The sequence below is a fragment of the Lissotriton helveticus genome, chromosome 1_2 (assembly GCF_964261635.1).
Source record: "Lissotriton helveticus chromosome 1_2, aLisHel1.1, whole genome shotgun sequence".
In the NCBI taxonomy this organism is placed as follows: domain Eukaryota; kingdom Metazoa; phylum Chordata; class Amphibia; order Caudata; family Salamandridae; genus Lissotriton; species Lissotriton helveticus.
Window position 1 is genome coordinate 61468981 of NC_136058.1, and position 17214 is coordinate 61486194.

The 17214-nt window shown below is 43.2% G+C and overlaps 1 protein-coding gene across 1 annotated transcript in view; it reads right to left on the reverse strand.

The window, feature by feature from the left end:
• Window positions 1-1677: 1677 nt before the first annotated feature.
• Window positions 1678-17214, reverse strand: part of LRRC7 (leucine rich repeat containing 7) — a 2053453-nt gene continuing 2037916 nt past the window's right edge. Inside the window, exon 28 of the mRNA XM_078668793.1 lies at window positions 1678-1943. Within this exon, the coding sequence (XP_078524919.1) occupies window positions 1836-1943 (108 nt within the window). The 3' untranslated portion in view covers window positions 1678-1835. The remainder of the gene's footprint in view (window positions 1944-17214) is intronic.

Here is a 17214-nt window from a genome sequence, read left to right on the forward strand (position 1 = left end):
TAGTGTACTGACTGCACAATGTTAATAAGGTAAATAATATTTAATTCTGTACTCCGATAACACCTTTGTTAAGTTTCAGTGGTAGAGGTTTTCTGTTGCTTGGAGCTAATTAAACATATACAAACAGGGAGGTAAATCTTAAGGGGGACCCATTGCATGTCATATTTCTAATGAAGGCCAAGTAATTTGAGTAAAATATAATGATAACGTTTCCTAACGATAATTAATCAAAAACAATTAAATGTTTTTTTTTTTAAAACAAAAAATCTAAATATGGACATTTACTTGACATCAACTTTCATTGGAAATATTGCACATTAAAGCAATATGTAAACAAAGAGCACATGTATTTTTCTGCACTGTGCACTCTCACCTAATGTTGTCTTTTGACATGAACTTTACAGGGCTTTGAAGTTTTGGAAGATTGCTTAATGAGCTAGTGACACTAGGCCTGTTGAAGTAGAAGTTGGAACTGCAGAATCCCATGTGTTACAGTGTTCCATTTACTTCGTCTTGAAGCTTGACGGCAGTAGCTGTAATAACTTCTTTACTGCAGTGTGCAGATGCAGTGGGCCCCTTGACAATTTCTGTCCAGAACATCTTGACCAAATAATAGAGCGTTGAGTTGAGCCATCTGTCGAGGCTCCAGTCATTTCTTACAAGGACACAAACCACAAATTTAGCCGTGTGTCTCATCAATACGCCTTTCATAATTAGACAGGTCGTTAAAATACTTTCCAATATAGTAAATTAACATATGCATTATAAAAGAATTAAAACTTTGACTTAATATTTGCAGTTATGATTTCACATAAATATCACTCATGATGGCATAAATCATTAGCTTTCCTACCAGCCTTTACTGGGTGAATCAGAAAAATCGCAAACATTTTCTGCCTACATTACAAGATTGAATGTCCTCTCCAAAAGACTTCAGATGAATGAAGGTGTTAGTTTACGAATTTTAAACCCCGCAACCAATTTATATAAATGAATGTGTGTGTGTGTATATAAATGTGTGTATAGATATATGTGTGTGTATTTTATATATCTATATATAGATATATATAGATATATGTGTGTGTGTATATATAATCCCAATATATATCTATATACATATCTTTTGTAACATATGTATATACATAAATATAACCACATACAAATATATCTGTCTAGTAGCTAGACATACACAAGCACACATACATGTATATACATATCTATATATGTATACATGCATATGTGTGCCTGTGTATCAACGTATTTACGAGTTACGTAAGGCATATGTAAAAAAAAGTCATATCCAAATGGGATTCAAAATGGCACAGTTACAATTCTAATATATAGGTCCTTTAGCAATAAGAGGTTTTCAGTTAAGAAAATATTGAACAACCTTTCTGTTTAGTCAAATGCGACTTTCAATAGAAATATGATTTACGGGAATTATATTTCCATTCTCTTTGTAGATGCGATATAAAAGGCATATACAACTTTTGAGGCAGTGTTTTCACGGTGAGCATAATTTCAGTAGAGCTCGTATGTGCTTCTGTGCTCTGAAATCATATGAATTTCATTTTGAGAATAAAGTAATTTAATTTAAAAAAAAAACTTCAGCAATGTGTAGCCTTAGGCTGGCAATAAAAACTAATACATAACCACGTGTACATCATATTTATATAATGAATATTTTTAAAGATGATCATACGAACATATATTATCATACATTTGGCACTAATATTTGCCATTGGTCCAGCAATTGGCAACATCTGCTTTATATGTATACATTTCTGTCAGAACATTAGATCTGCCTATATGTATTTGACTATTTATAAAAATATTTAGACAGTAAGCTCACGTTGAATAACTAGGTCTACTGTGTTCTGGAAACTTTTCAGCAGTGAAACAGCTTTCTCATGCTCCATATGTACAAAACTGTGTCCATTTGCCTGTAACAGACAAAAATCAGAAATATAACTAATTGAAACCCACAGAAGATCGAAACAACAAATTGTAACAAGGGAAATGTTTAATAAAATGATACCTCATATTTAATGAATCAATTATATGTAACACATTATCCAAGTTCTCATTTGTGAACAACAGTTCCATATCAGTTATCAAGGATTACTTTAGTGATAAGCATATCAATAATAGTGTGGTAGTGATAACTTCAGTAGAACCAGATGGTTATGTTGCATTATTTTACACAGAGTAGCTTGTCTCAATGACACATCTAGTATGCTGATGATATTAATGAGCCCTACCTTTGTAGGGGTACCAGAGTAAAAAGTGAACAGGTCACCCGAATCATGAGATAGTAAGGACAATAGCCCTCAGTTTGAATTTATCTTCTAGGACTTAGAAATTACATAACTTGTCCAGCAAAATAGAATAACAGGTCCTGTTTCAAATCCTCAGTCATGAGTTGAAACCGGGCAACAATCTAGACTGAGTGAGACGCACAACTTGGTAAGTTTTTGGAGACTCATGCTTGGCGGTAATATTTGGTATCACAGTTATTATAGTGTTCACAAAGCAGTCACAACCACCACCCTTGCCTATCGGCAGGCAAGCTCACCATCTTTGGTGGCTCTTGTCATACTTGCCGTCAGGACACCATCAGATTGGAGACAATGAAGTGTAAAAGAGAAAAAGTGAGGCGACAAGCCTTTTTCATTTATGCGTGAGCATCAGGAACAACATCTCTTCATCCGTAAAGGCTGTCTTAACCCTGCTCCCATGTAGGAAACAGTAAACAGTACACTTCCGCACCCAGAAACCCTCTACCTTTCCAATCACTTGTTCTTTGTACAATGTTATAATGCTCTGCTTCCTTTTGGCTAGGGTCAAGCTATACAATTAAAACAGACATACATTTTGGAGTCATACATATAAGTTTAGAGTTAAAAATAATGTTCACACGGTGTTGAATTGTTGTATACTTGAGATGTTTTTCCAGGCATAATTTAAATGTTTATGATTTGCTAAGTTTTAATTTTTGCTACCAATGTTGAACTTCTTTTTACAGCTGCATATTACTTAAATCTCTATGTATGAAGTATTGGGGTGTGTTTTTCACTTAAGAGCAAGCTTGCACCGCCTCTATGGTGTAGATGGCCAGTTCGACTCCACTGAAGATTATATCTCTGAATGATAATGGCCTTAGGCATCTCGCCAAGAGAAGAAATATTGACTACTACTTTAAAAATGTCAGAATGTTTACACAAGGTTTGCTCAAAACACTCAAGTAGCCATCTGTTATTCTCACAGGCAATAAACAAGAAAACATGGTTTTGCTGTAGTGGTTGCAGAACACTTATATTTCGAAGTTATGGATTTTAACATGGAAGAAGCAGGTTCATTCGTTCAAATTAAACTACGACTAAGAGACATGATTTTACATCCTACTAGCATGCACGTAATTGTTACGGATTCGACTGATTTCTCAAAATCATTTTGGGAGTGGGCTCTGGTAACATTGTATTTGGGGAGGCGGATATTTGAATATTGTTGATGATCCTCAGTTGGCTATATTGTCAAAAGCAAAATTTACGTCACATAAAATGTCAGTAGGTTAGAGATGGTCCTTAAAAATGCCAAACTACTACAACTATGGAGGTTAAGTTCCTCATAGTAAAACAGTTTACTTTTTATTGTAATTCAAATCATTTCCATTTGAGATTACATTATTTATTAATGCCAGTCAATATATCGACTACAGAAACAGCATGTATCAAAATATTGTGGATAATATATTGAGGACCAAAATATCGAGAAAGTTTATGCATTTTTTTTTTAAACTTGTTTTTATTTGCATGTCGATATTGCACAATACAGACCATATCATGGGACATATACACATTAGGGTGCACAAACAACAGTGGAGGTCGAAAATGGAGGAACAGTGGCGTGTGGGTCGGGTCCGTGTGGTCCGTGTGCTAGCAGTAGCAAGAAACGTGTGGGGTATAAACTAGGGGAAGAAGCATGTGGGTGCGGATTGTGCGTAGGAAAGGGGGCGGTATGGGTCTGATGAGACTGGACGTGACTAGGTGTATCGTGGAATCGTGGTGCTATCAGAGAGGGGGCTGAAGGACTGGGATCATGACTGCATCGGGGGGCCAGGGGGGGCGGAACTGGGCGGGGGAGTTGCCGGAGCTCTCTCCTGTGTCAGCTGTTTGAAGCTGTGTATTAGCATGGCCCATTCCATGGGAGAAAGTATATGCATATAGGCAAAAATAGATTTACTATTCCTAACTCCACCTTTACGTACCTTAATGTGGAGTTCAGTAAAGTAATCTTACACTTATCTAAATGCACTAACCCTGTCGACATTTTTGTCCTTGATATTTTTGCACACAATTCTAGAAGAAAAATATTCAGAAGTTGATATTAAGGTGAACAGCCATTAAGTCCCCTCAAATATGTTCTTTGTCTGTTTGACCAAATTCTGCAACTTGTATTTGGGACACTTCTGTGCTTGCAAGTTCAATGCAAAATCGTCTGCTTTTGACACTTTAAGTTGGTGCAAGAATGCAGACATTGGTTTAGCCCCGAATCTATAGATACATTTAGATCCGATCTGCTACATTTTGTCGACAACAATGATCCAAATGATGCATCTCTGATTAATAATTGTGATGCGTTTAATGCCACAGTAAGGTGTTCTACCATTTCCACCACTGCTGGAATATATACAAAGATGAATACAAAGATTAGAGCTTTAGAAAAGGAAATCTCTGCAGTACAAAAGGTTTCTGCTCACAAAAGACAGATGATAGGGAATCTTTTCAAAAGCTCAGATGTCAATAGAACGCTGCACTAAGTAAAAGGGTCGGGAATGAAATTGTTAATGAAAAGGTTGAACCCTTCATGGGAATGAACAGAACAGTATGAATTCGGCAAACTATATGAGGGATAAAAGAAATATAATTCAGTTTTAGCTGCTAGAAATGATTTTGGACAATTATTGGCTCCGAGGTGACATCTCACTAAAATTGACATAAAACAGACTGTCTAAAAAAGGTTTCAAAAGTAAAAATATTTGCTTGCAATACATTTTTTATCAGACTAGAAAAAATAAATGTGAGAAACAGTCTAGCATATGTCTAGCATGTATTTAAGATTTTGTAAACAATGAAGGCTAGGTAGTTAATTCACACTTCACACCAGGCATTTTGGGGCATTTATGCAAGCTGTATATACTAAATGTAGCTTATACGATTGTTAGATCTGTGGGTCTCTAGTTGGCAATGGTATTCACCTTTGTCCAAATAGGGACCCTTACTTCTAAGTCAGGATAAGGGGATTACACTCCTTAAAAACCCCTGGTCACCCCCTTAGTAGCTTGGCACGAGCAGACAGGCTTATCTCAGAGGCAGTGTGTTAAGCATTTGTGAATATACACGGTAATACAGTGGACACACTACAGATGGACACAACACAGGTTTTATAAAAATAAGTATTCTTTATATAGACTTAACACAAGGACAACAATCCACAATACTACACTTAAGATTGCTTTAAAGATGATAAAATTTACTTAGTTCACGTTGATGATAAATGCGACAAAGTTCTCCACAAAGTACCTAGATACGTAACGCAAAGTAAACAAAAGGCTCGCAAAAGGGGAGCTGCGTCGGTTCCGTGATCCGGGGGAAATGATTTGCATGCCTCACTGCTTGCGCAGAGTAGGGGATGCATCATACTCCTTACCGGTGTAGAGGTGATGCGTAGATTCTCGACCTGCGGGCCCGTTGCTGTGCGCAAGATGGCGCCTTGATGCGATGCGATGATCCGGTTGCGATGCGATGATCCGGTTGCGATGCGGGAAGATGCGGCGATGCGATGCCGATGCGTAGATGCCTTGGCAGCCTTGCGATGACTCTGTACTTTGGAGCCTCGACAGGCCCTGCGACATGCTTCTCTGGTGATGCGATGGCAACTCTCACGATGGCGTCATGCTTCTCCGGTAATGCTACAGCAGGTAGCTTCGATGAACACACGCTTAGGGAGATGCGGTGAAGGCTCGCTTCTCCGGCGATGCTACGATTTCAGCTGCGGCGGCAACACGCTTCCTCTCGATGCGTTACGCTTCCAACTCCCAGCGACACGCAAATGTCTGGAGTTGAGAATTCCCAGCAAGGAAATTCAGAGGGGAGCCTGATATGAAGTCTTTTGTCCCTGAGACTTCAGCAGAAGGCAGGCATAGTTCAAGCCCTTGGAGAATATTCTGAAGACGATGAAAGTCCTTTAAAAAGTTCCTTGATCCTTTCCTTGGAAATGAAGCAACCACTGCAGGCCAACCCAGCAAACAGCACACTGGCAGAGGGGCTTGTCAAACTCCTGCAGCTTCCTTGGTTCTTCTCCTTGGCAAAAGGTTTCTTGTTCCAGAAGTGATCTAATTTCTTGGTGGAGTCAGCATTATAGAGGGAAGGCCCAGCCCTAATCAGGTCCCAGGTGCAACTCCTCCCTCCCATCTAGATGCAGATCTCTCTATTCACCCCTGGGCTGCCCCAGCCTGTCTCCTGGAATCCCCCAGCCCTGTCACTCACAAACCCAGACAAGAAATACACAACCTAGCAGAGGCAGGCCTGGACAGTTAGGCAAGAAAATACCTACTTTCTGAAAGTGGTATTTTCAAACACAGAATATTAAAACCAACTTTACTAAAATATGTATTGTATCATTCTGAGTTCAGGCATAGTAAATTTGAATTTCTACCATGTTCCCTGAGTCAGTTAGGATGATAAGAATGTAATGATCTAACTGCCCATTCTAGCCTATGGAGAACAGGTAGCCTTGCAATAGTGAAAAACGAAAATGGCTGTAGTTCACTATTAGGACATGCTACACACACCAGAGCATGCCCTACCTTATACTTACAATGCACCCTGCCATTGGGCCTACCATAGAGGTGTCTAATATGAAGCAAAGGGAAGGTTTGGGGTTAGGCAAGTGAGTGCACTTGCCAAGTCGACATGGCAGTACTAGACTGCACACAGGCCTTGCAATGGCAGGCCTGAGACACACTTTACAAGCTGCTTCTGTGGGTGGCACAACCAGTGCTCCAAGCCCACCAGCAGCATTTGATTTACAAGCCCTAGGCACACATGGTGCACTGTACTAGGGGCTGACAGGTAAATCAAATAACCCAACCATGGAATCACCAATTAGTACATCAATTTAACATAGGGAGCACTTGCACTGTGGCACTGAATAGCAGTGGCACAGTGCCCAAAGCATTTCACCAGCAAAAACATATCAAAACAGAGGAGGCAATCCGTCAAAATGGAAGGGAGACTCACACCAATGATGCCAGGTCTAACAATGATGTTAAAAAATACAAATATAAAAAAACAGAATGACTCATCTAGAATAATGAAAAACGCAATTAACAATTAATTGATAACTATGCAAACCGCAAACCTAACCTTAACATCATCCATAATCCTAAATAAATCACAACTTTTGCCCTCACAGTACAGAAAACCTAAAATGTTATACTTACGTCACCACAATCCCACCAAACTACCAGACCAGTTCACCAATGCCAGGGGAACTCAATGACAACTGGGTAACCCCTGAGTACACTCAAACTCACGGAATGACATGGTCCTGCTTTTGAGGCTTTGGCTCTCGTGTGGTTACGAAGGCAAAACATTTGATGCTCATGCATTATCATAGCTTTGGTAGAAGGAATAAGAATTTTGTTTACTATTAAATGGCTTATCTCAGTAAAATGTCTTATTAGAGCACCAGAGAAAGTTACGTTCAACAAAAGTTATGTGGATAGTCAAGCTTTCTAGGTATACAGAGAAACCATATATGCATCAACAATATTTGTGGGGGCTTGTGTAGGTATGTGCATGCTGCTGCACGGATGCCTCTTCTCATCCCAGGCTGATGTGTGCGGCAGGGTCACAACTGCTGGAAAAACATCCCAATCAATTGGGCACTTATATTCACCACTATCAACAGATGTTGGAGCAGACAGCAGCTCAGTAAAACGGGCGAAGACGTCTGGCTACATGGGGATGGTGTGAACTGTATGGTTGAATCGACCTGCATAAGGCGGTACAGCAACAAGGTCAACAATGTTGTAGCAGAAAGAAGGAATAGGACCTCCAAGAGGAAGCGAGGCTTGAGAAAGGTGCACAGCCTTTCATCCCAGAGGTGAACTATGACCTCTCGCTCCTGGTGACAGGATCTTCTTCATCTGACAGCAGCAGGTGACTATGGCTTTACTCACAACCATCCCTTTCTGGGGCTTAGTTGGAAAACTACAAGAAGTCTCCTGTCTTCGTAGCACTCTTCAATCTGGCAGCAGCTCTCATGGCAGAACTTAAACAGCCACAACTTGAGTTTGAGAGGATAATTAAGGGAGGTTCTTAGCAAGCCAGGTGGTCTACTGCCTTCTTCAGATTACACTACGGCAATAGTTTCCGCTAATCCTTTGAGTCGTCTCCCAGCTCCATGGGTGTGCTGCTAGACGTCCTTCCTCTGGCTGGGGATAGAGCTTCCGCTTGAAATCAAAGGTGAACAAATACATCAGTCTCACAGGCCATCTGAAAACTCCACAACGTGGCACTTGGCGTCAGCCTAATCGGTTACTCTGCTTTGGTGCATCACTTGAATTTTCAGGGGGATCCTATCAGGCTAAAGTGCACCTTTCTCAGAGTGCAGTTTAGTCTCCAGATAGCACAGCATCATGTTCCCAGTCTCTCCAAGTGGATGGAGACATCTACAACCCTGCTCATACTGTGGGATGTCACTCAGCCTCTCCTCCAGCCAGGTATTTTTGCTGGGCTTGAGGTTCCCTGCGCTCAGAGTTAACCAAGCGCTTAGCACAATCTTCGTCAAGCAAGTTGTCTTTGGAGGCCAGAGGCTGACATCTAAACTCCTCTGATCCAGTGGCACGAATGTAGCCTGTATCTCTGTGAAGATGGGGGGAGGGGGTAGGAAAAGCGACAGCTCGAGGACATTTGAGGTGGGAAGGAAGACAGCTGATTGGGTGAAGACGAGGGATCAGGCTAAGGGCTGGTAGGGGGCGGGAAGACAGCTTATTGGGTGAAGAGGAGGGAGCAGCCGGAGGGCTTGTAGGGGGCGGGAAGACAGCTTATTGGGTGAAGAGGAGGGAGCAGCCGAGGGCTTGTGGGGGGCGGGAAGACAGCTATCTCAAAGCCTAACCTTGTTAACATGGAAACCGAGCTTCTTGGGCCAGCAAAAGAACTCGGAGACACCCAGTCAGGGGTAATCATGGGCACATCCAGGATTCCTAATCAGCTGGCACCAGATGTTGTGTGCGTCATAAACTCGACATGTGAATTGTAGCCACACATGTTAAAAGAAGTTTCACTTTTGTGGGAACCCATTCTCCAGTGGCGCAAAGTACTCAGCTGGTGAGAAACGTGTTCATAATCATATATTGCACCCATAAAAGGACTCCGGGTGTGACTTTCCTGCGCACTAAACATATTTTGTCATTCTAAAATATTGAAATCCGGAGTAGGGTGGCACAGAGGTACTGCCCCATGTACTTTTGTCACGTACCCTTCACTTGACTTCCATTAAATAATTAAATACAATAAACTATGTTAAGTATGTTATCTAGCTTCTCCACCCATTTCAGCTCGAGAGGGCTGTTCCCTGCATCTCTCTGTAGCAGCATCTCCTGATGGAGTTGGTACATCCTGGCTTGCTCAAGGCCTGTGCTTTTGGTACTCAGCCCAGACTGTTATCAAAATGTGTGACGAAACGGTTCTATTCGGCTCTAGAGGCTATACTTCCTAATATTACATTTGCCTTTTCCAAAAGTAAGAGTCTTTTAATGTAAACACATTTGTCTTTGCGTCGGCCGAGAGAAGGTTGTGTGCTTTTGGTACTCAGCCCAGACTGTTATCAAAATGTGTGACGAAACGGTTCTATTCGGCTCTAGAGGCTATACTTCCTAATATTACATTTGCCTTTTCCAAAAGTAAGAGTCTTTTAATGTAAACACATTTGTCTTTGCGTCGGCCGAGAGAAGGTTGTGTCAGACATCTGCTTCTACCATCTCGATAAATCATGTCACGCCACGTATTGTCATATTTTTGGGATGACTGCTTTCTTCTCTTCCGCTGAGATGCTCTGAGATGATGCACCGCAGATGCGCTCCAGGCATCGCTTGCATTCACGCTAAGGTAAATATTAACACGATTTCCTACCTTACCAATGAAGGAGTTACTGGGCCAGGACTCCAGACAGCCTTCTAAGATTCACTTTCTGCTTTGTCTCCTTATCTCACCATTATTCCGCAATGCAAAGCAGGAGGTGCAGCGGCATTCAGTACAAGGGATACTTTATTTTGTGACATCGATTTAACTCAGGGAAATACATCTATCAGTTGGGTTAAATAATGCTGATAGGTGCAATAAACGAAATGTGTTCAACTCACTGTGTACTGTGCAAGAATGATATCCCCCTTAGTAACAGAGGGGTGGAACATCATCACTGTGCGGATGCCCAGAAGGAAACTGGCGTATGTTTAAAAAAACACACCAGGCCTCATTTATGAGTTTTGGCCATGGGGCGCTGCCCTATGGCAAAAGAAAAGGCAGGAATGCGCCTTATCTTCCAGATACAGCACATTCCTGTCCTTTTCCCCTGCACGGCTCACATTGGGCTGCAATGCGCCAACGCAGGCACCTTTGTACCATGGTGCAAGAGTGCCTGTGTTGGGGGATGATTGTTTTTGTGCGAGAAGGGAAACCTTCCTGCACAAAAACAATCACAAGAGACTATTTCCTCCTCTGCAGGACACACAGAAAAAGGAAAAACAAGGAGAAATAAAGATATTGTTGTGCATCCCTTACTCCTCCCCTGGGGAGGCTTACGTTTTTGGTGCTTCCTCAGAGTTACGATTTCTCGTATATCTGGGGCAGTGTCAGAAAGCCATGGATGTTGATGGGAATGCCCTTAGCAACACCCATTGCACACTCCTTTAATGCTGAAAACTGGAGATATGGAGCAGGCTCCGGAGCCACTGGAGCGTCACAAAAAGTGATGCACCAGCGGCGCAAGGGTTTATAAATAAGCCCAATTGTTTACTACAGCTTTACACTAAACTCAGAAACTCTATAAGCCTCAATGCGAGCTCCCCGTTATCTCCCCATGTAAATCACCCCCTAGAGTTCCGACAAGGACCAGACTGGGAACCCAAAGCAGTCCTGGCAAATTTTGTGGGACTAGACTCCATACTTAGTGTAGTGTGCAAGTGCAGCGCGGGAGCCCGACCACTACAAAGAAGGTTTGTGGGTGTTCTTACCTCAAGATAATTAGGGGGAAAATGGCAAAAATGCTGCAATCTACAACACATTTTTCATTATATATTCAATTGTATTAGCTTTTAAAGCATAGTAACTTATGAGCTTATTGTGCACCGGTATATAGCAGTCTTTAGTGGGGCCCTTCAATGGTTCCCTCACTATCACCCTCCAACTGTGCCCCTCATCGCTCCATGGTCCCTCTCTCACATGTATTTCATTTGTTTTATAGCGCCTCTCATACCAGATTATGGTGTAGGAGCACTTTACATGAAAAACACATAGAGACAATGAATAACGCAAGCAAGTCAGTGTATAGAAAAAGTTACATACCACAAAAGGCACTACACGGTAGGCATGTTTTAAGAGTTCTTTGCCTGGAGAAGCACAAACTCAGGATTCATAAAGTAACACAGTGGCTAGGGTTGCATTTTCTAATGCAAATTTCTTTCTTCCAAAACAAAACCCTTTTAGCAGCATTAGGATAATGAAAGACTGAGAAAAAACATAACTCTAACCTGTACCATGCAGTTTACATGCAACTCTTTGATGGCTGTTCATAGCTCACTGTGCAAGATAACTATTGTAATTTATTAACTGAACAGTCACAACTGCAACAAGAGTTAAAACTCCAGCTCACTCTAGCAGGAAGATTAATCACCAGCGATAATTCAACATTTTGATTTTCGCTGAAAAGGGTTCGATATACAAAGAACTTTGCAGCTGGTGCTTTTAAAACTACACCATATTTCAAAACATAGGGAGCCTGGAAATAAAAGTTAGTGCTGGGTGGCCTATGCTGACCTGCTAATTTTGTTACAGGGGGTGGACATTGCATCACTCCTGCAAAACCGCTCCCCCCTGGTAACAACCCCCTCCGCCTCCATCCACTTCCAGACTCCCGGGAAAATGCCTGATGCCCTGTACGGCCAATCGGTCCTTGGTTCCGATTCCTTGGCATCAGTAACTCTGAAGAGCGGATTTACCAGCAAAATCCAGAGAGAGAGTGTGGTTCTCAGAAAAGACAAATTGCCTTGGCAATGACTGCATCTGGCCCCAATTTTTCAGTAATTCCTCATTTTGCCTTGCTACAAATCCAGGCGCTCTTCCTGCTTTCAGCAGATGGAATCTCCAGGTGGACACCACATTTAAGTACAGTTACGTAGACCAAGTAATCAAAAATTAACTAGTAACTCCCATTACTTTCCTGCAAAACCTAAACGGTGTTGTCAACTGTGCTATTTTGTTTATTACAAAACGGCATATTGTTTATACTCTAAGAATGATTACAACATTCAAGTGATGGGAGTGTTATCGAAGACAATGGAGTGACTGAGGGCCAATAATGCCTGTTTTAAACTTCTGCTTCACTATTCCAGAGATTGTCATTCCGTTTTCCCCTGTTTAATTTAGAACATTCTAGTTTCAGTGGGTGCAATGTTCTAATAGTGTCACAACCCTTCCGTCGTGTGTCAATGATGCTTGTAAAGGCTCTTTAATTCGTTATAGTCCCTCACCTGCAGCTCAGACCTATACCTCAGACCTATAACTCAAGAAGAAGATCTTTAACAACCTAGAATAGTCCTCCGGAGCAGGCTAAAATGGTATTTTACTTGTAGTAGGACCTGTAAACATTCTTGTTTCCAACTGTATATGTACTGTTGCAGTACATCAAGCACAGGTGTAGTAAAGAGAGCGTTTGGAAGGGCATGTGAGACCTGAATTGCAAGCAAGCTCACATATTTTATTGATACAGATGTCTTGTACTAACCATGCACCACTCAATAGTTCATGGACAGTGAACCATTAGACTCGAGGCTGCTTCCCTCAGGAGTCAGGAGGGATGTGCGCCAATGTTAAAAGAGTTTGGCCTCTGCTAACTGGAGGCACGTGGAATGCATGGCTGAAGCCAGTGCATATGGAGCTGGTAGAAGAGATACTATTTTTTTCCTAAATGAAAAAATATTGCAGGGCGACACAAGGTCATGACATTGCAGTTGTAGATGCCTCCAGGCACCTGTAATTGATCGCTGATCATTCATCCGTTCATTCAAGAAAGGGATATCTGCAGTGCACATTTCACAGGTGAAAGGGGGGGGGGGGGCTGGGGTAACGTGCACTCAGAAGGTAAGACCAGACCTGCTGGATTTCAATGAACCCCAATGCATGCGGCAAGCAGGTTGCGTCTCGTTACGATGCCACAGGGGAGGGGATACACTTCAGCATGTATTGTTGTAAACGTGGCGATTGTTTCAAAACAGAAATAAAAATCCTGTCTAATTCTAGTACTAGTTTGTAGAATTACGTTTTATGTTTGCATTCTTTCAAGTTTCAAAGCATGCCCCATGATGTTACTGCAAAATAATATTTAAACTAAAACATTGTAGTATGTGTGCAATTTTCGAAGGATTTGATATTTAAAAACATAGGGTCATATTTATGAGAGGTTTGCGCCACGCAAAGTAATACATGCGTGACACAAGCCTCTAAGTCAGATTTATGAAGCCACACAAAGCCACTTTGCGTGAAGTAAGGCATGTAGTGCAAATTCCTTCGTTGCCCTGCTCTGTGCAAGGGAGGCGTTCCATGGGCATTGGTTGGGTGTTTCCATGCAACTCCCATGGTTTTTGATGTATTCCCAGATTTACAAGGACTTGTAAACCTGGGATTGTGCCAAACTCTTACACTTCCTCAGGTGAGTCGTAACAAGGAGAAATATCATTATTTCTCCTCCCTTTTCCTCTTTCTACTTGTGTTGCATTCTGCACCACACGTAGAAATGGGAAAAGCCTCTCAGGATTGTTTTAGTGCAGGAAGGTGCCCCTTCCTGCACAAAAACAATCCTGCATGCAACGGAGACACCCGTGCATCATGGTGCAAGGTACCCTGCATTGGAGCTAGGCTGCCAAAACGGCGTCAGCGCAAGGGCAAAGGACAGAAATGCACCATATTGGGAAAATATTGTGCATTCCTGCCCTTTCCCAGTGGCATGGGAAACACAGCAAGGTGAGTTGCAGCGCTGCCATGCATCACTAATTTCATAAATATGCCCCATAATGTGTGAGAGAAATGCAGTTTTGTTATTCCTATTGAACTACACTGTACACACATGTGAGGAAGGAGCAGGACCGGCTTTACCACTGCAACAGTCTTTGTTGGCGCCCCACAATGACCTACTTCTCCATGGAGTCCCTCACTACCACCCTCCAAGGGCGCCCATCATATCTATATGTCTCTTCTCTCACATGTATTTAATTACATTTATTGCGCTACTTATACCAATGTAGGGTGTCAGAGCACTTTACATCACATGCACATTATACAGAGTCAATGAACCATCATCACCATCACCACCATCAAGTGTGTAAATTAATGTATAGGAAATGTTACATAAGACAATGAGGACTACACGCTGTAAGCATCACATGTCATCCATAAGGGCAGGCAGTATATTTTAAGAGTGTTTGATCTGGAGAGTCATAAACTCAGGATTTAAAATGTAACACAGAGGTTGGCATTGGTTGTGATAAAATGCAGCAGCCCACTGAGCTATTCACAAAAAATACAATTCTGTGATCTGCATGTTACATGTGCTTGGACCCAGGCACATTAACCCTCTGCACTGTAATGTAGTTGACAGTCTAGTAGTTGGGGGGGTGGAGCTAAGTGGGTTGAGGGGAAGAGGAGGAGCAAGCACAGGATGAGGGCAGTTAGAGTAGGGACAGGGTCGGAAGAATAGTGGAATAAAGGAGCTCTACCAAACACATTCTGTGTCTGTCATATCTTGTAGCACGATGCTACAACTGGCGACGAGGGTGGGATGACTAAGCCCACTGCTCACAGGACCCCACGAGAGCACCCTGTCCCAGGCAGCGTCGAGGAGAACGCTGCCGAGTGAAGCCGAGCTGCCGCCTGAGCAAGAGAGGCCAGCAGCAGGTGGCCCTGGCCCTCCAGAGACCGTGAGGGAGCCAAGAGGGGCCACAGTAACGAGCGCCGAACCGCTCGAAGAAAAGGAAGCCGATCGCGCCGTAGCACGGCTCACGCTGGAAGCGTGTGCCTTGGGTGAGTGCTGGAAGTGCAGAAATCGGGAGCCCACTCCGACCCTGCCTCGCACCCAAGAGCGAAGAAGAAGTGCCCAAGCGTGGAGGACGCTGTCCCCGAAGGCCCGCTGGCAAGCGCCGCCGAGCGTGTTGAAGTCGGGGCTCGAGTGCCCGTCGACGTCGGAAAATCTCACGCCCGATGCGTGAGTTTCGGCACGCTGTCGCCGAAGAAAGCGCGGGACCTTGCAAAGTAAGGCGGGAGCCCACCCCAACCTCACCTGTTGGTAGCAGTGGCAGGAGAGAAGTGAATCCTGATGTGTGCTGCCTCCTGAAGTCGCCTGCCGGTGAGTCCTGAGTGAACTGGGACCAAGTGAAGAGAGAGAGAAAGCCTCGTGTGCATGCAGTGACGGCGGCCATCTTGGAGTCAGGCAACTTTCAAGACAGACCCCTTGGTCATTGTAGAGCGGCCATTTTGAAGTCAGGCATACAGCAATATCAACAAGCATTGGCGAGTAAGAATAAACAAGCATTGACAAGAGCAAATAAACAAGCATTGGTGGAAAAAAGTAAACAAGCATTGACAAGAACAAATAAAGAAGCATTGGCGAGAAGAAGCAAACAAGCATTGACAACATCAAGTCAACAGACAATAATAAATGTGAGTGAACTACAAGAACAAACATTGACAAACGCAAGCAGTGTAGTGAGAAAACAAGCACAGGCAAAGGAAAGAGTGAGAGGGAAACAGCGACACAATGGTGACCCCCAATACTTCACCACAGCGGAATGAAGCTAAGCCCATCATCGCGGGAGGATCGCACCTGCGAGCCCCAGAACCCCTGACCGTGACCACGGGAGGAAGCATGGGCCCCAAGTGGCAAGAATGGCTAGAAGACTTCGAAGATTATATTAAGGGGTCCAAAGTGACGGTAGACAAAGAAAAGTTAATTGCCCTCCGCAACCTAGCAGGCCGAGAAATAAGCAAAATAATCAAGGACCTTCCGCTGCAGATGCTGGAACCTATGACAAAGTACGTGAGGCATTAAACAAGAAATTCCTCCATAAAAGAAATGTGGACTATGAACGCCATGCATTTCATCAAGCGCGTCAAGGAAAAGAGGAAGCAATGAGTGCATTCATCACCCGGTTGCGGCGGCTGTCGAGACACTGTGAATTCGAAACCTTCTCGATTGACGCTGCCATCAAATCGCAAATCATAACCGGTTGCCACTCGGAAACACTCAGAAGGCGGCTGCTGAGAAAACCACATGAATTAGAAGAGATCGAAGAAATGACTTGTGTCTATGACCAAGCTGAAGAACACGCCGCCACCATCAAAACAGGACACAGTGTAAGTCATGAGCAGGCGCACCGCGTTCAAGAAAAACCCAGTAGCAGACGAAAGTACTCGCAAGAGAAGCAATGGAGACAGAGACCGTCATCGCGCCAAAGACGCCCAGAATACAGGAGGAGAGAACCCGGGCGATGGGACCGGAAGCCAGAAGGGACTAAACGGTGTTACCGATGTGGATATGACTATCCCCATGTAGACACATGTCCAGCCATGGGTCAGCGCTGCAGGAAATGTGGGCGGTCGAACCACTTTGAAGCAATGTGTGGAGACTATCACAAGGAGAGGCGAAATGAAACAACGAGATCGTCTCGCTCAGACACGAGAAAACATCACATACGAGCTGTCCAAGGAGAGCCCATGCGGTCCCCAGGCTCATCACATTCCAGCCGAGAATCACGCAGATCACGATGGGAACGCAGATCCCCGTCTCGGGACTCGAGATCATCATCATCCAGGGACTCAGCTTACACCGTAGAATACTTAAATGTAAATGTAAATGTACCGGTATTTATAGAGCGCACAG